The sequence below is a fragment of the Artemia sp. Qi Xiang Cuo genome, chromosome 17, assembly GCF_049724085.1.
Source record: "Artemia sp. Qi Xiang Cuo chromosome 17, ASM4972408v1, whole genome shotgun sequence".
In the NCBI taxonomy this organism is placed as follows: Eukaryota; Metazoa; Arthropoda; class Branchiopoda; order Anostraca; family Artemiidae; genus Artemia; species Artemia sp. Qi Xiang Cuo.
The window spans coordinates 38,436,624-38,460,875 of record NC_142810.1 but is presented as its reverse complement, the minus strand read 5'-3'; the positions used below and the strand labels follow the sequence as shown (position 1 = coordinate 38,460,875).

Genomic DNA, 24,252 nt, shown 5'->3' with positions numbered 1-24,252 from the left:
CCACAACCAAACACTAATGAATTATTCCAAATCGTGCATTTCAACGAAAGAAATTAAAAATGAACTTTGAATAATCAAGAAAAAGTAACTGTGACAAGGTAAACCACAAACAAACACTACTGAAATATTTCAACTCTTGCATTTCAACGAAAGAAATACAAAATGAACTTTGAAAAATCAAGAAAATGTATCTATGACAAGGTAAACCACAATCAAACACTACTGAAATATTTCAACTCTTGCATTTCAACGAAAGAAATTCAAACTAAACTTTGAAAAATTAAGAAAATTTAACTGTGACAAGGTAAACCACAACCAAACACTAGTGAAATATTCCAACTCTTGCATTTCAATAAAAGAAATTCAAAATGAACTTTGAAAAATCAAGAAAATGTAACTGTGACAAGGTAAACCACAAGCAAACGCTACTGAAATATTCCAAATCTTGCATTTCAACGAAAGAAATTCAAATGAACTTTTAAAAATGGGAGGGGGGAGGGGCCGGGGGAAGGGGGTCTTTCTGTGTTTCAATGCACAAAAAAATATTAAAAAATGGGAGAGGAGGGGGAGGGGAGGGGGAGGGGGAGGGGGATGGGGCGGTGAGGAGGGGGGAGGATAGGGAGGAAGAGGGAGGGGAGGGTCCTGGGGGACCCTTGAGGGCCGGGTGGTCCTTTGGGAGCCCGGGGGACCTTTGAGGACCGGGGGCTTCCTTCAGGGTTGGGGTAGGGGGATCGGAACCCTTGGGGTTGGGGTAGAGGACCTCACAACACTGTTCAAATGAAACTTGTATATTATAACGACCACAGAGTTTCACCCTCAAATCCTCTTCCAAAATCTCTTCAAAAATCATCTTTTAAAATGTCTCTAACTGTTTCGCCGAAATAGTTCCATAACCTGTCTAAAACAGTTTCGCCCAAATAATCCCTAAACGTAATTCAGCGTGTTCTTTTTGTTTTTGGCATCTCTGCGCTAATGCATTTCAAATTAATAAGAAACCTGATTTCCGCGCTAAAACAATTCATCGCTAAGATGTTTCTTGGAGAAGTGTTTCCATGGCCTTTGGCTATTAATATCCTTTGGAGTTCGACCAAAAGAGTTGTTTCCGAGGCAAAGACATTAATGACTTGGATCTATTCCTGGAGAATCGTTTCTAGGCGAAAATTTTTAAAGTCTGACAGATGATGTCATTGGTTGATTGATCTGTCAAGAAAGGGAAATTAATTTGTTGTTTCTAAGGGGAATTATTGATTCACGATAAATGAATTGAGGTCGACAGCACAGGTGTTCCAAATTCCTGGAAACTCGTAACATTCGCTGAGAGCGTGCCAAAAACACACCTGGAGAAAGAGGTCATTGAGAAATAGGTCATTGACCCTGTCCTCATTAAACTATGTAAAAAAGTTATAGGTGGCAGCAGGGGTGAGTCCTGGGGGCTTTAGGGTCACCTCTACTGACGGTCCAATTGAAGCGAAGTAACAAGACTATGTAAGTTTGGAGGCTTCTGAAAAATTACTAGTTGTTCAAAACTGACCTAATCAAGTTCATAAAAAAATAGTGTAAAAAAAATTCTAGAAGAGGAACTAATGCTGGTTTTGGTTTGTAATTGATAATTACTTAATTAAAATTCGTCTAGCAATCTCTTGGCATTCACTTGTCTACTTGAGTAAAGAGAATACTGAATCCTAATATGGTCCCGGTTAAAGAACCTTCTAAACCGCCATCTAAAGTTTGTAAACAAAACAAAAAATTCTGTTGTTTTTTGGTATTTCACTTTAATAAGTGAGGTCTAGTCATGAAAATTAAGGCAAAAATTTTAGGCGTAAAACGAGCAAAAATTGACTTTGAATGGATGTTCAAACAAAAAAGAGCAGCGACAAGGTTTAAGCAAGAGATTAAACCTAAAAGAATTATAGATTACATTGAAAAATGGAGCTGGGCTTAATAAAATTAATCAAAAAAGCTTTTTGCACAAAACAAGTTTTTCAAAAAAATAAAGAACTCCATTAAATCAAAAATGAACAAAAATAGAATCAAATAATCTACCAAGCATACAACTACCCCAAATCAGTGTTAAGAAATAAATGAAATCCAAACAAACAGAAATTAAAATAAGTCAAACTCAAAACGAGCAAAAACTAATCTGAGTAGGGTTCTAAACCCTATGATTTCTAAAAGCCAGAATATAATTTGTCTACTGAAAAAATTCAAATGAATTTACTGAAAAATATGTGCATTGTCAGTTTAATATACATATGCTGATATTAATTACTTAAAATCTTAATTAATTTTTTATTTCTTAAAGTTATAAAAGTGATAACATTTAAAAGAATTTTTTCAGTAAAGTAAAAATTATATTCTGTTCTAAACCCTATTATATTCATAGGGTTTAGAATTTCAACGTGGAAAGACAGTGTTCCAGAGAAGTTGATAAGCCTTATCCAGGGATGCTATCACCATGTCCGTGCCTGCACAATAGCTAGTGGAGAAGGGTGCTCCTTTTTTTGCCATCTATTTTTGGATGAGAAAGGAATATGTCCTGCCCCGTATACTGTTCAATATTTTTATCAATTGGGCAGTGAATCGCGTCTTGCAATCAGCTGAAGGCGTCGAAGTCAGTCATTGTTTCCGTATTGGCAACCTTGATATGCAGATGCAAAAGCCATACTATGTAACTTAGTGGTCACGGTGGAGATCGTACGGCTGAAGATCAATAAGGATAAAAACGGAAATTCTGACGAAATCTGGTGTCATACTTATGTATGGTAATCGTCTGGATTCCCAACGGTATTCCTCCGTAGGAATTCTAAGCAGTTTCCAACGCTCATTCATTGCGGCCTTTACATATTTTTAAGCAATGTTTGCAACCTTCTTTCTTATCCGTAATGCTTCATAAATAAAACACAAAACAAAGGGTATGATAATACATTTTCAGATTAAACAAAATGGGAATATTTTTATTATCAATTATTAGCGTGATGATTGAGCTTGCATCTGCTCAGCAAGTATTATAATTCTTGGGTGATTTCTTGCCAGGCCAATCTTACGTTATCTTGAAGATCCAGCTTGTTCTTGCCTTTTGTCTTGATCTGCGAAAAAGCTGGAAATCAAATTTCGCAGAGGCAAGCAGAAGCAAAGAACGCCAATAATCGAAAAGAAAGCACAGGAGCGTTAGGATAGGAATGACACATTGTACACCAAAATAGAGATAGCCAAATTTTTAAATATATTACGCGTTGAGGTTTCATATCGTACCTCTAGAAAAAATTCCTGTGGTTTATCAGAAACTTCAGCATTATCCATGGTGCTTTTGTCTTGATGAGTAAAAGAGCTGAAAATTCATTTTCTCAGAAATAAGTAAAAGCAAATGGATCCAGTATTCGAAAAGAAAGTACGAAAAATTTAGGAGACAAGCGATGCATTGTACACCAAAATTGAAATAACGATTTTTATTTAAATATGTCGCGCGCTAAGGAGTCATTTCGTAGCTCTAAGAATTAATCCTCTTCGGCAACATCCAAGGAAACATGAAATGGGTTTCGAACTAAAGCAGCTTCTTAACCTTAGAATTTTGGGAACCCAACGTTGAATAGCAGCTTCAAGGGCTTGAAGGTGGTTATTAATTTACTCCCTCAGATTACCTATGATTCCCGGTGTAATTCCCACCAAAACCATATCCTTTTTGGTTTTTCCTTTTTTAAATACATTTTTTTCATGACTATAACTTTAATGGGTAAATTTGAAACTAATGAATTTTATGTATCTTGAATCACCCTAGAACTGTCGCCCTAAAGTCCATTCTTTGAGAGTCTTGGTTTCTATTGACAAAAATAAGAGTCTGAGTCAAAATTACTGAAACTCGGGTAATCAGTGACTTCATTTATAACTTACCGATTATACAGTCTTACAGCCTTGATGAATGCTGACAACTCGACTACGCCAACTAACATCATCTCTTTTGTGTACGTGACAAAACTATCTTACTGATAAAAATGATCGTTGACCTTGCCGTTCATTAACACGAACGGATAGACACATACGCACTTTCAACCTCACTTCGCCACATAACATGAATTGATCTTTGATTTTGGATTTTAGTGTGGTCATTTTCTAAACATCTCTCTATATATAGAACTAAATGGTTACGTAGAAATTCGGAATCAAACAGTTCGTGGTAACCAACTTTAAGTAAGGAGTGACCCCGTTCAATAGTAACCGAAACTCTAAAAAACGGAATTTTGATACTACTAGATATATCAAAGGAATCGGAATTTTATGTTGGTTTCAAATATATAAGGTTTCATTAAGTTTAGTCATACCGATCAAAGGTTACGAGCATAAGAAATTTTGCCTGATTGTCGAAAAAAGGTGGAGAAATACCTCTTAAGTCATAGAATCATAATGAAAATCACACCATCAGATTCAGTGTGTCAGATAGCCCTATTGTAGCAGTTTCAAGCTCCTATCTGCAAAAATGTGTAATTTTCTATTTCCTGCCAGAAAAAAACTTTCAACCTCACTTCGCCATATAACACGAATTGATCTTTGATTTTGGATTTTAGTGTGGTCATTTTCTAAACATCTCTCTATATATAGAACTAAATGGTTACGTAGAAATTCGGAATCAAACAGTTCGTGGTAACCAACTTTAAGTAAGGAGTGACCCCGTTCAATAGTAACCGAAACTCTAAAAAACGGAATTTTGATACTACTAGATATATCAAAGGAATCGGAATTTTATGCTGGTTTCAAATATATAAGTTTCATTAAGTTTTATCTTACCTATCAAAGGTTACGAGCATAAGAAATATTGCCTGATTTTTGAAATAAGGTGGAGAAAACCTCTTAAGTCATAGAATCTTAATGAAAATCACACCATCAGATTCAGTGTGTCAGATAACCCTACTATAGCAGTTTCAAGCGCCTATCTGAAAAAATGTGTAATTTTCTATTTCCTGCCAGAAAAAAACTTTCAACCTCACTTCGCCATATAACACGAATTGATCTTTGATTTTGAATTTTAGTGTGGTCATTTTCTAAACATCTCTCTTTTTATAGAACTAAATGATTACGTAGAAATTCAGAATCAAACAGTTAGTGTAACGAACTTTAAGTAAGGAGCGACCCGCCTCAATAGTAACCGATACTCTAAAAAAAATTGAATTTTGATACCAATAAATATATCAAAGGAATTGGGATTTTATGCTGGTTTCAAATATATAAGTTTCAATAAGTTTAATCTTACCCATCAAAGGGTACGAGCCTAAGAAATATTGCCTGATTTTTGAAATAAGGTAGAAAAAAAATCCTAGGTCATAGAATCCTAATGAAAATCACACTATCAGATTCAGCGTTCCAGATAACCCTACTGTAGCAGTTTCAAGCGACTATCTGAAAAAATGTGGAATTTTGTATTTTCTGCCTGAAAAAAACTTTCAGCCTCACTTCGCCATATAACACGAATTGATCTTTGATTTTGTATTTTAGTATGGTCATTTTCTTAACATCTCTCTTTTTATAGAACTAAATGATTACGTAGAAATTCAGAATCAAACAGTTAGTGGTAACGATCTATAAGTAAGGAGCGACCCGCCTCAATAGTAACCGATAGTCTAAAAAAAACGGAATTTTGATACCAATAGATATATCAAAGAAATCAGGATTTTATGCTGGTTTCAAATATATAAGTTTCAATAAGTTTAATCTTACCCATCAAAGGTTACGAGCCTAAGAAATATTGCCTGATTTTTAAAAAAAGGCGGAAAACCCCCTAAAAGTCAAGGAATCTTAATGAAAACCATACCATCAGATTCAGCGTATCAGATAACCCTACTGTAGAAGTTTCAAGCGCCTATCTGAAAAAATGTGGAATTTTGTAATTTTGTATTTTCTGCCTGAAGAAAGATCACGGATGCGTGTTTATTTATATTTTTTTTCCCTAAGGGTGACCATATCGACCCAGTGGTCCTAGAATATCGTGGGAGGGCTCATTTGAATGGAGATTAAAAGTTCTCGTGCCCTTTGTTAAGCGAGCAAAAAATTGGAGGGTAACTAGACCCCCTCCCACGCCTCTTCTTCTCAAAATCGTCCGATCAAAATTTTGAGATTGTCATTTTGTTCAGCATAGTTGAAAGGCCGAATAACTATGCTTTTGGGGATATCATGACCCTCCCACAGCCCCTGGGGATAAGTCTTTAAGTTACAAAATTTGCCTATTGTTTGCGCAAAGTAATTGTTATTGGGAAGTATGCACACGATTTTTTTTTTGGGGGGGGGGATTTCCTACGGATGGGATATTCATCGGGAATAATTTTCTATGGGGAGAGAAGTATCCAGGGGTGACTTTTTCAGGAGAAATTTTACGCTGGGGGAATTTGTCAGAATTCCTATACTAAATTCTTCTTATGTCTTGCTTTCTCTTTTTCGTCTCAATTTTGCGCGTGGAAATGTAAAGGATAATTGTCTGGGGTAAATTTTCACCAGGATTGAATTGTCTAGAGCAGTGGTTCTCAAACGTTTTTTAGACCCTGTGCCCTTTTTACCGACAAAACATTTTAGGTACCCCTTCTCAGTTACCGGTACTAAGCAAACTATAGCTAAAATATAAATAAAATTGCCAGACTAGAGTTAAAGGGTTGTTTTATTTTTTTATTGGCCGACCGCGTACCCCCTAAAAATGTTTACGTACCCCCAAGGGGTACGCATTCCACAGTTTGAGAACCATTGGTCTAGAGAATAAATCCTTGGGGAGGAGGGATTTTTCCAAGGAGGAGTAGCAAGATTCCTTTCATTAATAAATGATCAGAAATTAAATTAAAAAAACAAATTGTTTCAACTGAAAGTAAGGAGTAACATTAAAACTTGAAACGAACAGAAATTATTACGTGCATTAGGGGGTTACTCCTCCACGACACCTCGCTCTTTGCGCTATAGTTTGAATTCAGTCCCAATCCATTAAGAACGACTCGTAAAACACTTTGTTCGTTTAATTAGAACAATAAGATGTTTTTTTAGTAAGCCTACTAAGAAAATTTAGCGTAAAGAGCGAAGTGTTGTGGAGGAGTAGCCCCCTCATATACGTAATAATTTCTGTTGGTTTAAGTTTTAATGTTGCTCCTTACTTTCAGTTGAAAAAACTTGTTTTTTATTGTTTAATAGTTAAACAGAACAGTATAAACGCTTTACAAATTTGTCAATTCAAAAATCAAAAAGTTATATAATATAATATAATATATAGTTCGTGATAACGAACTGTAAGTAAGGAGCGACCTGGCTCAATAGTAACCGAAACTCTAAAAACCGGAATTTTGATACCCATATATACATCAATAGAATCAGATTTTTATGCTGATTTCAAATATATAAGTTTCATTAAGTTTAGTTTTACCCATCAAAAGTTATGCGCCTGAGAAAATTTGACTTATTTTCAAAAAAAGGGGGAAATACCCTTTAAAGTCATAGAACTTCAATGAAATTCAAACCATCGGATTCAGCGTATCAGAGAACCCTACTGCAGAAGTTTCAAGGTCCTATCTGCAAAAATTTGGAATTTTGTATTTTTTGTCAGAAGAAAGATCACGGATGCGTGTTTATTTGTTGTTTTTTTTCCCCAGGGGTGATCGTATCTATCCAGTAGTCCTAGAATATCGTAAGAGGGTTCATTTGAACGGAAACTAAAAGTTCTAGTGCGCTTTTTAAGTGACAAAAAAATTGGAGGACAACTTGGCCCCCTCCCACGCTCATTTTGTTCCCGAAGTCACCCAATTAAAATTTTGAGATAGCCATTTTGTTCAGCACAGTCGAAAATTTAATACATATGTCTTTTAGGATGACTTAATCTCCCACAGTTCCCAGAAGAAGGGCCGCAAGTTATGAACTTTGCCCATTGTTTACATATAGTATTGGTTATTGGGAAGTATACAGACATTTTCAGGAAGGATTTTTTCTGGTGGTGGGGGATGGAGGAGGGGTTACTCGGGAGAATCTTTCCGTGGAGGATGTTTCCTTGGGGTAAGGGACATTTCTATGAAGGGGGCGCCGGATTTCCCAGCATTATTTAAAAAGCGATCAGAAATTAAATTAAAAAAAAAAAACAAGTTTTTTCAACTGAAATGAAGAAGCAGCATTAGAAATTAAAACGAACAGAAATTATTATGTATATGAGGGGGTCACCCCCAAGTCAATACCTCGCTCTTTACGCTACAGTTTTTTTTAGTGCTTTCAAAAGAGCTATCTATTCTAACTAAACGGCCTTTGTGATTCAGGGGTTTGTGATTTAAAAAAAAAATTTACTTTAGCGTAAAGAGCGTGGCATTGAATAAGGGGAGAACCCCCTCATATACGTAATAACATACGCGTAATAAAAAAAAAACAATAAAAAAAAACAAGCGATACGGCTCAATAGTAATCGAAACTTTAAAAAACGTATTTTGATGTCAATAAATTTATCAAAAGAATGGCCTTGTAAAGCTGATTCTAAATATATAAATTTTATTAAGTTTAGCATTACTCATCAAAGGCTACGAGCCTGAGAAAATTTACCTGATTTTTGAATGAGGGGGGAAACATCCCCTAAAAGTGAAAGAATCGTAATGAATTCGAACCTTAGCATAAAGAATAAGGTATTGACTAAGGATCAAACTCCCTCATATACATAATAAAAACATACGAATATAGAAGTTCGTTACGTAAGTTAATTCGTAAGTTACGTCAGAAGAAAATTTCAAGAAAGCCATTTAGCCAAAAAAAGGGAAAATTAATATGCTAATTTCGTTTTGATTATTCATGTACGGTGAGCCAAAATCAAAGCTGCATTATTTCAAAAACGTTCAGAAATTAACTAAAAAAAAAGTTTTTTTTAACTGAAAGTAAGGATCGACACTAAGACTTAAAACTAACATAAATTATTCCGTATATGAAAGGGGCTGTCCCCTCCTCAACGCCTCGCTCTTTAACCTAAAGTTTTTTTATTGTTTAAAAAAAATAAAGTTTTGAGACAGAGTCAAACTTTAGCGTAAAGAGCGGGGCGTTGAGGAGGGGACAGCCCCTTTCATATACGGAATAATTTCTGTTCGTTTTAAGTTTTAATGTCGCTCCTTACTTTCAGTTAAAAAAAACTTGTTTTTTTAAAGTTAATTTTGATAAGAAACCCTCATTTCAGTTTATTAAGGAATGATGTTTACTTAGTTAAAACGGAATACGCAGGGTTTTTTTTTATTCAGAAAGAATTCCTTCCCTGTCTTACCAAGTTAAGGAATGACAAGAACTTCCTACAGTTACAAGTTATTAGCATTCCTGAATTTGGTTGGGTAGAAAAGGGACCATTCCTGAATAACCACGAAAATTTTCCCTATTCTCTTTAGTTAACTAAAGTTAAAATTAGTCCCTTCTTAAACATACATAGTAAGGAATATGAGGCTTTCTTAATAAAAAACTTCTTTTGTTTGGCTGGTTAAAATTGGTTTCGAAGTTTTATGTTTTTCATTCATATTTGACACGCCAAGCTCTTAAAAAACTCGGGCAAATAGTTTTCTAACATCGTCTCAAAAAGAAGATAGTAGATCGTGAGGGAAACATAGATTAAAGAATGTTAAAAAAAGTGAATAACTTAGTAAAAACAAACGAAATTTAGATTAAACTAAGGTGTCGATAAAAGACCGTTTAACGCAATTATAATACTGTACTTGTAATTTTGTTGTTACTGTACCAGGTCTATAAGGGGAATGCTCAAATTTGACTACCAATATTTCAAAAAGGAGACATACCTGAGTAAAACACCGCTTTGTATTTGCCCATTCGGACTGCTCCAACATCTCCATAGTTTCCAAACGCGCCAGAATTAGGATGGAAGAGAACCTGAAAGTTATCCATCTTTATGAACATTGAATTGAGAGAAGCATATTTCCGCGAGGGTATTTTCCGCAGGGGGGGGGGGTAAACGCCAGCCACCGTGTCAGCGTAGGTATAGTATTTAGGCCAGAACTAATTTTTTCCAAACATGTAGTAAACAAGTGACTTTTCAGTAACGAACTGTAAGTAAGGAGCGATGCAGCTCAATAGTAACCACAACTCTAAAAAACAGAATTTTGACATCAATAGCGGCTCAATAGTAACCACAACTCTAAAAAACAGAATTTTGACATCAATAGATATATCAAAAGAATTGGCTTATTATGTTGGTTCCAAATGTATAAGATTTATGTATAAGAAATGTATAAGATTATGTTAGTGTTACTTATCAAAAGCTACGAGCCTGAGAAAATGTCCTGATTTTCAAAAAAGGTGGGGGGGCACCTCCTAAAAGTCAAGGAATCTTAATGAAAACCCAACCAGCAGATTCAAGGTATCCAAAAACCCTGATGTAGAAGTTTCAAGATGCCATCTTCAAAAATGTGGAATTTTGTATTTTTCCCCAGAAAAAGGATCACGTGTTTGTTTGTTTTTTTTGTCTATTTGTTTTCCACAGGGGTAATCGTATCGAAGCAATTGTCCTAGAATATCAAGAAAGGGCTCATTCGAACGGAAATTCAAAGTTCTAGTGCCCTTTTTAAGCGACCAAAAAGATTAAAAAGACTGGCCCCCCTCCCAACCACCTTTTTCTATAAAATTCATCTGATCAAAATTCTGAGTCTGTCAACACCATATGTGAACAATAGGCAAACTGCACATCTTACAGCCCCTCCCCGGAGATAAGAGGGCGTGGGAGGGGAGCTAGCTGCCCCCAATTTTTTTTGGTCACTTAAAGAGCCAATAGAACTTTTTTTTTTATATATTTCCGTTCGAAGGAACCCTCTTATGATTTTCTAGGACCATTGGTTCGATGCGATCACCCCTGGGGGATAAAATAAACACATCCTTGACCTTTCTTCTGCCGAAAAACAAAAAATTCCACATGTTTGCAGATAGGAGCTTGAAATCTCACCTTTAAAAATTGCATCTTTGTACCTTAAACTATTTTATTCTCCCTAATCTATTCAAGGGCTTATCATAAATGGAATAATATGCAACGAACCTAGGAATACATTATTAATGAGCGATTTACATACGTCAATCCTCTATGGCTTAATATATTTTAGTTTCAGCCCCAATTAAGGATAATGAAAGCATTAGAAGTGGTGTCATATTTTTGATGATAGATTAGGCTTGCTAATTGTTGAAAAAATTAATATTGATAGAACAAATAATTTAATACGGCTAAATTAGGTTAGGTTACACCAAAAAGTTTAAATAGTTTTTGTAGTGATGTGTCTGTGGGTTACACTGAAAGTAAAGTGTTCTGTAAAGTGCATTTCGTAGCTGTATTGATGCATAAATAATCAATTTATATTCAGAATGACAGAGGTAGCTTTAAGCACGGCAGGTCTTACATTTTCATCATGGCTGAAAGAACTGGTGCCACCAGACTTCCGATTTCTTCTCCAATTCCCAGACCCACTGACTGGGTATATAATCATTTCAAGTGGAATAGTACTTATTGCAACCTTAGCTATTACCATCATTACAACCATGTCACAAACTATAGGAGCTCTGCTAAACCCTACGCTACCAGCAGTCGGAGCTTCAAACTCTTTTACAGCGACACTCCTTCCAACTGATGTTACTGGTATTGCGACTACTAGTGTCCTGACAATTCCTATTACAAATCCGTTGGATGCAATTTTGAATGCTTTGCCTATGCCTTTTGTTCCCGTGCCTGGCCCTGCTGGGTTCCAGCAGGCACTTAACTTGGCTACTCCGGAAATTATGGGTAAGTCATTCACTGGATTTTATTCCGCTATTTTAAGAAATAAGCTTTTCCTTTTAGAGAAAAGCTCAGAAATATTCTTCATTGATTGCAAAATATTTTCATTTATAATGGGGTAAAATCACTGTCCTTGACTTTAACGTCAATTCCTGAAAATTTAGGGGAGGGAAGTAAAACATATTTTTCAAAGAGGGGAGGGGCAAAATGTATTTCTCAATATCTAGGGGGGAGGTAAATTTTTCGTTTTTCAATGAAAATACCCAAGATATTTTTTAACGAAAATACCCCCAAAAAGGTATTTTCCAAAATCGGAGGGGGGAGAGGGAAGGGCAAAAACTCTAAGGGCACAGACCCCCGCCCTCAATTTTTGCCACTGGCTCTCGACAATGTTTTTTCAGTTTGCGCTTATCCACTTTTTTCACTTTCCACTATGCATTGCGTCCATCGTGCAATAAGAGGACAAATACAAGATTTAAACTTTAAAGGATAAAAGTGTGTGTTTCTTTCCCAAAATCATGACGAGCTTCATAATGAGGACAAAACGGTTTTAAACTAATTTTCTTGGGCTAATCCAACACAAACTGAAAAACCACCGGGAAACGTAAAAATAAACTTCCCTTGTCTATTCAGCATGAGCGAACCCAATCTACTATGTTTGATCACTATCCCTTTACCAAACAGAGGGGTTAGTATGTTCACTTTTAACAGTTGACTATCATTTTTGCCCGATTGTAAACCGGATCCCTTACCGAATCATTTGCCATTTCGTCTAATTCACAAGCTTTTTGCATTCTTTTTATCCCTCCATCCCATACAGAAATATATTCTTGAATATGAATCTGGACATTCTCGCACTTCACCTAATAGTTATTTTATAGCTATTTAGTAAATATTTGATAAACACATTATTTCTTTATTTTTGATCGCTTCAAACATTTTGGTTGCGTAAGAATAAATACTCATAATGCAGCTCAATAGTAATTAGTTGTTATTCCCCTGTAAATAGTCAAAAATTGATATATAGTGGTTTTCCAATATGAAACATTTGAGTTAGAGATAATTTTGACTGCAAGTTCTATAGAAAGTTCTAATAACTTGAAAAATTGGCCAATTGAGGGATTCAAGTTGCTGAAGGTAACAGTAATTTTCTTATTTTTATGATTTATTAAAGATGGTTACTAGATATATATCCGATATATACATATTTTATCTTTGTGCTTTCAGTTCCTTATCTTGAAACTTTTTTATATTTTACTTTTCTTCGTAGATTCCGTCATAAAGCGCTTTTTACCATGGGCACCCATAAGCTGAATTCCCGGGGGGGGGCAACCCGGGTCTAATTGGCACTTTTAATGCTATATAATAGAAATCTCGGAACAACTTATAAAACTAAGGAAGCATCATTCAGCCAAGAGGGGGGGAGCGGGTGCCCCCCCCCCCCTATGGGCGCCCATGCTTTTTACACCCATCTCTTCTATATATGTCTTAATAGTAGTATAGGTATGTACAACTAAAAGAAGCATGAACATAGTTAGTTTTGCTGGTAAAATGGAGTTTGTGTCTATTCAGATCTCTGTGGGGAGAGGGGTCTCTAAACCTTATCGTCATGATGTCTACCACAGCGGGTCGTCAGGTATCAAGTAATTTCGTGGAAATAAAGAACTTACGTTCTAGCTACACTTTTTGGGCATCACAGCGCTGTTCGAACTTTGTAAGAAAGTCGATCTCTGGATTCATATAAGCAGGAAATTTACGAATAGGGGTTGTCATGTTTAACGAAAGTGGATGGAACTCAGATATAACGTCTTAGCTATAGATCCAAATTCTGTGGAACCTGACAAGAGAGTCCTTGAACTAATATCACCAAAATAATAACCCAAAGGAATTGTTGGATCTTAAAAAATGTAGGCAGAAGTAAAATTTTATGTAACTCTGCTATTTCTGCCTCTTTGAAGTCATTAATCGATTCCAACTTTGTAGGAGAGGACGAAGGGAATTTCTATTTTCTTGCGGGGAAGGCATTTTTCTGATGTCGTCGGATCTTAGCCCAATTGAGTCAGAATCTACGGTAAATGCCCTAGTTATACCTTCTCAGGGCCCATGATTTATTAAACGTTGAAGGGGAAAGGGGAGTCTAAATTCTTATCATAAGCGTACAAGCCAGAACAGGACCCTAACTTGGCAGGAATTATAGTTACCTACGGTAAAATCTTGCCATTTTACGACCTGTGCCTAATCTCACCTCTTCCGGAGGGTAACTGGACGCTTCGGGGAATTGGGCTCTGAATATCCTGGTTCGTCGGTCAATTTACAAGGCAGGTCTCCGTAGACCTGCCTTGTTTCAACATTTCATTCAACAAAACCTAATCAGTAGCTATACTTAAGGTCTAGGGTGTCCGCGCTCAGTCGGACGGCTTGGACAGGGGGCTTACGTTCTCGTTTTCTTCAGCTATAAAAATAACCTCAATTATATCAAATTTTGATTAGTATTGGCAGCTAAGACTTTTGTTGCACCTTTAGAAGGTTCAAATCCCACACTATAAACCGTGCCGTTTGTGTTGCTCCGCAACTGTGACCCATGAGTCGCAGCAAATTTACGCTTTAGAGTGAATTTATATCACAGGTCAAGTATCTGCTCATTTCAAGATTTATATTTGCTCTATATTTCAATGGAAGGACTATATTTAAAAAAAAAGTTTACTTTTAAGATATATTCTTTACTCTATATTGAAAATAGGAATATATTTATAATAAATTATAACACTCATAATATTTTTCAGGAAACATTCTTAATGCCTTGCTTGTGCCTCCTATCAAACCAATACCGACAATTCCGGAAATACCTGGCCAGCTGGGGAATCAAACAATACAACAGTCTCCGATGAAACAAAGAATACAGCAACCAATAATTAAACAGCACATACATCAGCTTCCAATGAAACAGCACCCAACGAAGGCTCCACCACCTATGATCTTGGCCAAAAACAACAAACTATCTTCACCTTTACTTCATCAGAACAAGCAAGCCATACCTCAACAGAATACAGCTCCAAGTATACATTCACAAAACATGGTTCCATCTAAACCCTATCCTTTGCACAAGATGTCTATTAGGAATCATGAAAAGATGATGTAGTTCATGACAATTGTTAATTTTGAGATTGAATAAACAGAAATGATTTTTTTTAATTGACTACTAGAAAGGAAAGCTATCCTCGCATAATCAAGATTTTTGCAAATATGATTTGGCTCAAACAATGTCTTAAATAGCTATTTGCATGACAGATTTATTTAAGCAAATATTCCGAGTGCTATTTTCATTAAAAAAAAAACAACAGCAAAATAACAAAATCCCCCTCCTAGATTTTGAGAAAACATATTTTGCCCCCCCCCCCCAAAGTTCCTTTGAATGGACGCCCGTGGAATACAGCACAATTTAGTCCATTACGGTTAAATTGAAAAAAAAACACACCAGCATGGCAAAGAGGAAAAAATTAGCATTGTAAAGAGGAGAACAGTAGAAAAAGAGGAAAAAAAATGAGAGCATTTTTGGATTACTACCCAGAAAAAAGCTGTTCGAATAAAATCGGTCTTGGGTGCAATTTTGCTCCCACAGCAATGATGCTGACTTGGTAGTAAAGAGTGATGAATCTCCCTGACATTTTTTCCACCAGGGGGTAACGATAGAAGCGATGGTCACATATGTTAGAGAGAGACCCATTTGAGCAGTTCTGGATTGATTGTGTTCTTTTTATGGGCCAAAGCCGATTCGAGTTCAATATACATTACTTTCATCTCTCAAAGTGTCACAGGCTAGCTTTGCAGCCTAAAGTAGTATCAGTTCAAAATTCTGATATAGCCCTTTTCACCAAGTTGACCAAAAGTTGAAAAACTTAGCCCTTGGTGACTACGTGACAAGCGCAACCCAAACGGTAAAAGCTGAAAATTATGTAAGTAAACCACCCTGATTACAGCTGTAACTAGCATTTTGAAATCATAGGCAGCGCAATCGCGCTGCCTAAGTAAAGAACGATGTTGGCACAATATATTATTTTTTTCCATACCAGGGCATTTCGTATTGAAGAAGTTTTCGTAGAAACATCGAAAAGGGCTCATTCGATTGGAAATTGGAGTGGCTAGTGCCCTTTTGAATAGTCGAAAGTGATTAGAGGGCAACTAGCCCCCCACACCCAGCATTCCCCCCAAAAAATCCAATCTAAAATTTTGAAATAGCCATTTTGTTCAGCGTAGTTGATTTCCAGATAGAAAATTTTTTTTCAGCAGGAAACTCCTCCCCCCTCCAACTCTCAGGGCAAGGGTTTTGAGTTTTGCCCTGGGGGCATATAAGAACGATGTTTGCACAATGTATTATTTATTATTTTTTTCCTTTAGAGCAGGGCACTTCGTATCGAAATAATTGTCGTAGAAACTTTGAAAAGCACTCATTCAATTGGAAATTGGAGTGGCTTGTGCCCTATTTATTAGTCGAAAGAGATTTAAAGGCGACTAACACGCCCACCTTTTCCCGAAACACAGCCAATCGAAATTCTGAGATAGCCATTTTGTTCAGCGTAGTTGATTTCCAAATAGAAATTACGTTTTTGAGGAGGACACTCCCCCACAGCCCTCAGGGTAAGGGTTGAGAGTTATGCCCTGGGGGCATATAAGAATTTTTATGGAAGGCCTTGTCGTAGACACTTCAAAAAAGGCTCATTCGATTGGAAATTCAAAGGTCTAGTGCCCTTTTTAGAAGTTGAAAGTGATTTGAGGGCAACTAACCCCCTTTCCACGCCCACCATTTCCCCAAACACATCTAATCAGCATTTTGAGATAGCCATTTTGTTCCACGCAGTTCAAAGTTCAGGAAATTATACCTTTGAGCAGGACACTCCCCCCACAGTCTTCAGGGCAAGGGTTATAAGCCCTGGGGGCATATAAGGTTTTTATTGAAATCTTTATCGTAGAAACTTGAAAAAAGGCTCATTCGATTGAGAATTCAAAGGGCTAGTGCCCTTTTTAAAGGTCGAAAGTGATTTGAGGGCAACTAACCCCCCTCTCACGCCCACCTTTTCCCCAAAGACATCCAATCAAAATCTTTAGATAGCCATTGTATTCAACGTAGTTGAAAGTGTCGGAAATTAAGTCTTTAAAGATGACAAACCCTCCCGCCCCCTAGCCCCCAGGGCAAGGGTTGTAAGTTATGCCCTGAGGGCATATAAAGTTTTTATTGAAAGCGTTTTTGTAGAAACTTCAAAAGGGCTCATTCAATTGGAAATTGAAAGGGCTAGTGCCTTTTTTAACAGTTGAAAGTGATTGGAGAGCGACTAAAGCCCCTTTCACACCCACCATTTTCCCAAACACATCCAATCAAAATTTTGAGATATCCATTTTGTTCAGCGTAGTTAAAAGTTCTTGAAATGAGGTATTTTAGAATTATAACCCCCTCAGAGCTGTCAGTGCAAGGGTTGTAAGTTAGGCCCCGGGGGCATATAAAGTTTATATAGAAAGTATTGTCGAAATTTCAAAAATGACTCATTTGATTGGAAATTGAAATTGCCCTTTTTAATAGTCGAAAGTGAGTGGAGAGTAATTAACCCCTCTCTTATGCCCACCATTTCCCCAACACATCCAATCAAAATTTTCAGATAGCCATTTTGTTCAACGTAGTTGAAACTTCTTGAAATTAGGTATTTTATATAGATAGAGTTGTCGTAAAAACTTCAAAAGGGTCTCATTAAATTGGAAATTGAGAGGGCTAGTGCCCTTTTTAATAGTCGGAAGTGATGGGAGGGTAACTAACCCCCCTCTCACGCCCACCATTCCTCCAACACATCCAATCAAAATTTTCAGATAGCCATTTTGTTCAACGTAGTTGAAACTTCTTGAAATTAGGTATTTTAGGATTATAACCCCCTCGTCAGTGCAAGGGTTGTAAGTTATGCCCTGGGGGCATATAAAGTTTATATAGAAAGTGTTGTCGAAATTTCAAAAAGGGCTCATTTGATTGGAAATTGAAATTGCCCTTTTCAATTGTCAAAAGTGGATGGAGAGTAATTACCCCCCCCCCCTCTTACGCCCACCATTTCCCCAAAAACATTCAATCAAAGTTTAGAGATAGCCATTTTCTTCAACGCAGTTGAAAGTTCTGGAAATTATGTATTTAAAAATGACAAACCCCCCAGAGCCCCAAGGTCAAAGGTTGTAAGTTATGCCCAGGGGGCATATAATGTTTTTATAGATAGAGTTGTCGTAAAACTTCAAAAGGGGCTCATTTCATTGGAAATTGAGAGGGCTAGTTCCCTTTTTAATAGTCGAAAGTGATTGGAGGGTAACTCACCCCCCTCTCACGCCATCCATTCCCCCAAAAACATCCGATCAATATTTTCAGATAGCCATTTTCTTCAATGTAGTAGAAAGTTCTGGAAATTATGTCTTTGAAAATGACAACCCAGCCCTCAGGGCAAGGGTTGTAAGTAATGCCCTGGGGGCATATGAGAGTTTTGTTGAAAGTTTTGTCGTAGAAACTTCAAAAAGGCTCAGTTGATTGGAAATTGAAAGGGCTAGTACCATTTTCAATAGTTGAGTGATTGGAGAGCGACCACCGCCCCTCTCACGCCCACCATTTCCCCAAACACATCCAATCAAAATTTTGAGATAGCCATTTTGTTTAACGTAGATTATAGTTCTGGAAATTAGGTCTTAGAGGATGACAACAACCCTAACCGCCCTTAGGGTAAGGGTTATAATTAATGCCCTGGGGTATATAAGGTATTTATAGTAAGCGTTGTCGTTTCAAAAAGGAATCATTCGCTTGGAAATCGAAAGGCCTAGTGCCTTTTTGAATAGTCGAAAGTGATTGGAAGGCTTGACATTTTTATAGTAAACATCGATATGGGTATAGTATATTATTTTTTGTTGTTGTTGTTGTTGCCCTGATACGAAGACCAGGGCACTTCGTATCAAAGGAGTTGTCGTGGGAACTTCAAAAAGGGCTCATTCGATTGAAAATAGAAAGGGCTGGTGCCCTTTTTAATAGCCAAAACTGATTGGAGGGCAACTAATCCCTCTCCCACGCCCACCCTCCCATTTTCCCATTATGTTTTAAAACAAAATTTTGCCTTAAGATTAAATCAAAATGTACTGTGTTAATGCTAATTTCCAATAAGGCATCTCAGCAGTTACCCAAGAACGACTGAGGGTATTATGTTCAAACTTTCGGGGCTACTTCTGCTCTTAAAATTTAACCAAATCAAAATAGCGTAAGTGTATCCAAGCTATCAAAGTAAGTAAACACATTTTTTTTGCGAATGGTATAAAGTCTTCCATTTCAAGTCAACTAGAGGAGGTATGAAACTAAATTAAACACTACAATTTGTGTCCAGATTTTTAAAAGGGTGTATGTTGTTAAAAATTACGGAAAAATTTTCTCCAGCACACAAATAGCAAGCCAAACTATAAAGACTATAAAAAACGAAAAGATTTACAGTGTTATTTTCTTTTTCCCTGAAAAGATATTTTCAATATAAAGCAAAAAGAAATTAATTAAAATAAAAATTTTTCCACAAAACAAGTTTTTCAAAGAAAAGTAAAGAACTCCATTAAACAAAAAATGAGCAAAATAAAATCAAATAATCTACCAAGCGTGAAACTACCACAAATCAGCATCAATAAATAAAAGAAACCCAAAACGAACAGAAATTACAATAAATAACCGAGTCAAACTCAAAACGAGCAGAAATTAACATAAATTGGGCTCAAAACCCCAATGTCCTCCCAAGGCCAGAACAAAATTTGTATTTTACAGAAAAAAAAATAATGTGCATTGTCAGTTTAATATACATATACTGATATTTAGTAATCAAAATGTTAATATTATTCGCTTTATTAAAGTTATAAAAGTAAAAAAATTCATATTTTTTCAGTAAAGTGCAAATTTTGTTCTGGCCTTGGGAAGGCATAGGGGCTTTGAGCCCAACTTATGTTAATTTCTGCTCGTTTTTGAGTTTCGGGTTTTGGGTTTTGAGTTCGTTTTGGGTTTCATTTACTTATCGATGCTGATTTGTGTAGTTACACGCTTGGTAGATTATTTTGTTTTATTCTTACTCATTTTTGTTTAATGGAGTTCTTTACTTTTCTCTGAAAAACTTATTTTGTGGAAAAGTTTTTCTAATTAATTTTCAATAAAGAGCATGAAACTTCTTGAAAGCGGTGGAAAAATGATGTATAAGTGCATCATTGGAATCGCCAGAGTTGATCGCCTTTACATGCATATTTCCAATTTCCAATCTTTTTACTTTTATAACTTTAATAGATCAAACAATGTTAATATTTTGATTAATAAATATCAATATATGTATATTAAACTGACAATGTATATTCATTTGTATTTTGTTCAGTAAAGCGCAAATTATGTTCCCGCCTTTGGAAGGCATAGGGGTTTTGAGCCCTACTCATGTTAATTTCTGCTTTTTGAGTTTGAGTGGCTTATTTATTGTAATTCCTGTTCATTTTGAGTTTCATTTATTTATTGATGTTGATTTTTGGTAGTTTCATGCTTGGTAGATTATCTGATTTTATTTTCTGCTCATTTTTTGTTGGAGTTCTTTACTTTTCTTTGAAAAACTTATTTTGTGGAAAATATTTTTTTTTTAAATTAATTTCTGTTTGTTTTATATTGACATAGTCTTTTCAGGGAAAAAGAAAATGATAGTTTAATCCTTTTCGTTTACTTAAGACTTCATAGCTTGGCCTGCTATTTGTATGCTTGAGAAAATTTTTCATTCTGGAGACAAATCTGAACACAAATAGTAGTGTTTAATTTAGTTTCATACTTCCTCTTGTTGACACAAAATAGAAAAATCGATACCATTCGCAAAAAAATCTGTTCACTTTCTTTAATAGCTTGGATACACTTAGGCTATTTTGATTTGGTTAAATTTTAAGAGCAGAAGTAGCCCCGAAAGTTTGAACATAACACCCTCAGTCGTTCTTGGGATACTGGTGAGATGCCTTACTGGGAATTAGCATTAACACAGTGCATTTTAATTTAATCTTAAGGCAATATTCAGTTTTTAAATATTATGGGCAAATGTGAGGGTGGGCGTGGGAAGGGGATTAGTTACACTCCAATCACTTTCAACTATTAAAAGGGCACTAGCCCTTTCTATTTTCAACAGAATGATCCCATTTTTATGCTTCTGCGACAACTCCAGTAGTATGCTATTAAGGCTTTCTATGATAGCCCTATCCCTTTTCCTATGAGAGCCCTCTGACGTCACAGCACCCCTGGCAAGATTCCCATCCGTGGCAAGATTTCTATGAGAGCCCTGGCAAGATTCCCGCCCCTGGCAAGATTCCCACCTTGGCAAGATTCCCGCCCTGACAAGATTCCAAGCACATGCCCTATTTCTAGGTGAAATTCCCAGGTGTTTCAATTACCTGGAATGTGGTCGGGATAATACACAAGTTCAATTAACAGGGAGAGACCTTAACCCCTCGCACCTGCACAACACAGTCACCTGTTCTATCAAAGGGAACACACTTGGCAAGACTCCATGACACACCCCTCTGTAGTCCAATGACGTCATACGACTTACCCCGTTTCAAACCGTCAGGTCTAATATGCTTGACGTAATTTTATGTAACCCTGCGACAGGAACCCATAAGGGAACCCTCGCTTTTAACTTAACGACAGCTCACACCTAACGTAATGATTATGCAACACTGTCACGTGATACTTTTTTTGCCCGAAACTCTCAAAGCGTTTTTTTTCATTAACTTAATGGTGGCACACGCTTTATGGAAAGTCATATAATGATTGTGCAACAATCACTGTCAGATAATACCATTTTAAAATTTTTCGCCCCAAAAGCCTCAAGACATTTTCTTTATTATGGCGTTTAATTTTTTCGCTCGAAACACCTTTCATATTTTTTTCCCTACTTCTTGACCCCGCCAGGACTCGAAAGGTCATTCCTTTCCAATGGCATTTTGCCTTAACTGGAAGGACTATGCTGCTATTCACTGAATTTTTATCTGGAACCATATTCTAAAATTAACCTACTGCATGACAGCTAAGATACCCTATTTCTGGCAAACACTTGAATGATGTATTATTCTCCCAATTTGACAAGTTCCAGGAGACATTTACACTCAAGATATTAATAAAGGGAAATTCATGTCTTAATTTTGCTAAAGAATACATCTTCAAAGCACAGACATTGTTTATAAAAGTTCTATGATTTCAAACAAATTGACAAATAATTCTAAAAACATAGAAAAAGACAGTTAAAAACACGATAAAAATAAAGGCTGGAAAAGGCGTTATTCCTATAGTTTCAAATCAATGATACCTTTTAGAAACGAAAGTGCCTCGTTTGGCATTCCCACCTCTGAAACAGAAAATTCAATATCTGTATTGATTTATCGTTATTCTAAAGCGATAAATCCATACCCGGCTAACTGACGGTGTTTCAAACAATAGGCTATACAAAAAATGTGGTTCAATACCACTCTCTAGGGCTATAATGAAAGAAAGGTTGAGGTGGCTAGGGCACGTTGTGCGAATGAAGGACGACAGATTTCCGACGATTGTTCTTTTCGGCCAACCGTCTAGGGCTAAACGGAAAGCAGGTCGTCCTCGTCTGGGGTGGGATGACGCCATAAAGAAAGATTTAAAGGAAATGGGAACTTCGTAGGAGGGTGTAAAAAGGGAGGCTTTGAATAGATTGGGGTGACGGAGGAGCGTGCGTAGCTGTGTTGGCCTCAGGCGGGTTGGTGCTGCGGTGAGTTGTTGTTAGTAGTAGTAGTAGTAGTAGTTATTCTAAAACATCAAAATTTTGAGATATTCTTTTTGTTCAACGTAGTTTAAAGTTCTGGAAATTAGGTCTTTGAGGATGACAGCCCTCCCTCCCACAACCACAAATAATCAAAAATAAAGTCAAATAATCTACCAAGCGTGAAAATACCACAAATCGGCATCGATGAATAAATGAAACCCAAAACGAACAGAAATTACAATAAATAACCGAGTCAAACTCAAAACGAGCAAAAATTAACATGACTAGGGCTGAAAACCCCTATGCCTCCTCAAGGCCAGAACAAAATTTGCTTTTTACTGAAAAAATATAAATGTTTTTACTTTCATAACTTTCATAAATCAAATAATATTAGCATTTTGATTACTAAATATCAGTATACGTATGTGAAACTGACAATTTACATTCATTTGTATTATTTTCCGTAAAGTGCAAATTATATCCTGGCCTAGGAAGGCATAGAGGTTTTGAGCCCTACTTATTTTAATTTTCGCTCGTTTTGAGTGACTCGTTTATTTATTGTAATTTCTGTTCGTTTCGGGTTTCATTTATTTATCGATGCTGATTTGTGGTAGTTTCACGCTTGATAGATTATTTTTTGATTTTATTTTTGCTCATTTTTGGTTTAATGGAGTTCTTTACTTTTCTTTGAAAAATATATTTCGTGGAAGTTTTTTTTAATTAATATCATTATAAGCCTAGTATAACATGTTTGGCTGGTTTTAACCAAGGACAAGAAATCTGACCCCGGAGTAAGTATATGCATACGGTGTGAGGCAGGTTATTACCAAGGACATGAAATCTCTCCCTGGACCTTTACCATTCTCACTACTAACAGCCCCCCCCCCTCACAACGTCCTCTTTTTACCAAAAACATAGAATTGAAATTTTGAGATGGCTAATTTTTTCAAAATGGTTCAAATATCATGTACCAAGGATTTCGGGGCTGAAACAAATCCCCAGAGCTTGGTGCAAATGATTGTAAGTTATGCCTAGGGGCCTATAAAGTTTTTATGGAAGGAGTGGTCGTATAAATTTTAGATTAGGCTCATTTGATTGGGAATTGGAATTTCTAAATGCTTTTTAAGAGTCAAAGTAATGGAAGGCAATAAGCGTCCTCCCCCACCGACTAACCCTCTTTTCCCCAAATGCATGTGATTAAAATTATGAGATAGCCTTTTTATTCAAAATAGTCCAAAGAACATATAAAAATGCCTCCAGAGTTGACACAACCCCCAAAAGCCCTAGGACAAAGGTTATAAGTTATAAACTAGGGGCATATAAAGTTTCTATGGAATGGGTGGTCGTTCAATTTTAAATGGGGCTCATTTGATTTGGAATTGGAAGTAATAGTGCCCTTTTTAAGATTCAAAAGTGATTTGAGGGCAACCTACCCCCCCCCCCCCCATGCCCATCATTACCCAAAACAAACATCCAATTTAAATTTTGAGGCATCGATTTTCTTCAGTATTGTTGAAAGATTCAGCGTTTATACCTTTGAGAATGTCCCCCCCCCAATAGCCCTCAGGGCAAGGGCAGTAAGTTAGGAAATTCGTTCTTTGTTTACATACAGTATATTTTATTGAGAAAGGTATACATGTTTAACTTTTACTTTCCCAAAATACGGAGGGCATTCAGGTGAGTCTTTCTGGGAATATTGACCTAAATCGAAACACGTTATGGGTTTATGGGTAA

At 36.4% G+C, this 24,252-nt stretch overlaps 2 protein-coding genes across 3 annotated transcripts in view; one reads left to right on the top strand and one right to left on the bottom strand.

Moving 5' to 3' along the window:
- LOC148942175 (arylsulfatase G-like) overlaps positions 1 to 24,252 on the bottom strand; it is a 183,153-nt gene that overhangs the window by 17,451 nt on the left and 141,450 nt on the right. For both annotated transcript variants that reach the window (XM_089102945.1, XM_089102947.1), the window contains exon 7: positions 9,762 to 9,852. In XM_089102945.1, coding sequence (XP_088959071.1) covers positions 9,762 to 9,852 — 91 coding nt within the window. The remainder of the gene's footprint in view (positions 1 to 9,761; positions 9,853 to 24,252) is intronic.
- On the top strand, positions 11,266 to 14,876 carry LOC148942176 (uncharacterized). Its single transcript, XM_089103518.1, has 2 exons — positions 11,266 to 11,743; positions 14,521 to 14,876. Exons 1-2 carry the CDS (start codon positions 11,329 to 11,331, stop codon positions 14,874 to 14,876), a joined length of 771 nt encoding a protein of 256 aa, XP_088959644.1. The 5' UTR covers positions 11,266 to 11,328.

Bases quoted from the DNA above. Each gene is read 5' to 3' on its own strand.
- LOC148942176 (XM_089103518.1), top strand. From the start codon at position 11,329: ATGACAGAGGTAGCTTTAAGCACGGCAGGTCTTACATTTTCATCATGG. The intron at 11,744-14,520 runs GTAAGTCATTCA...AATATTTTTCAG, and splicing joins GGCTACTCCGGAAATTATGG to GAAACATTCTTAATGCCTTG.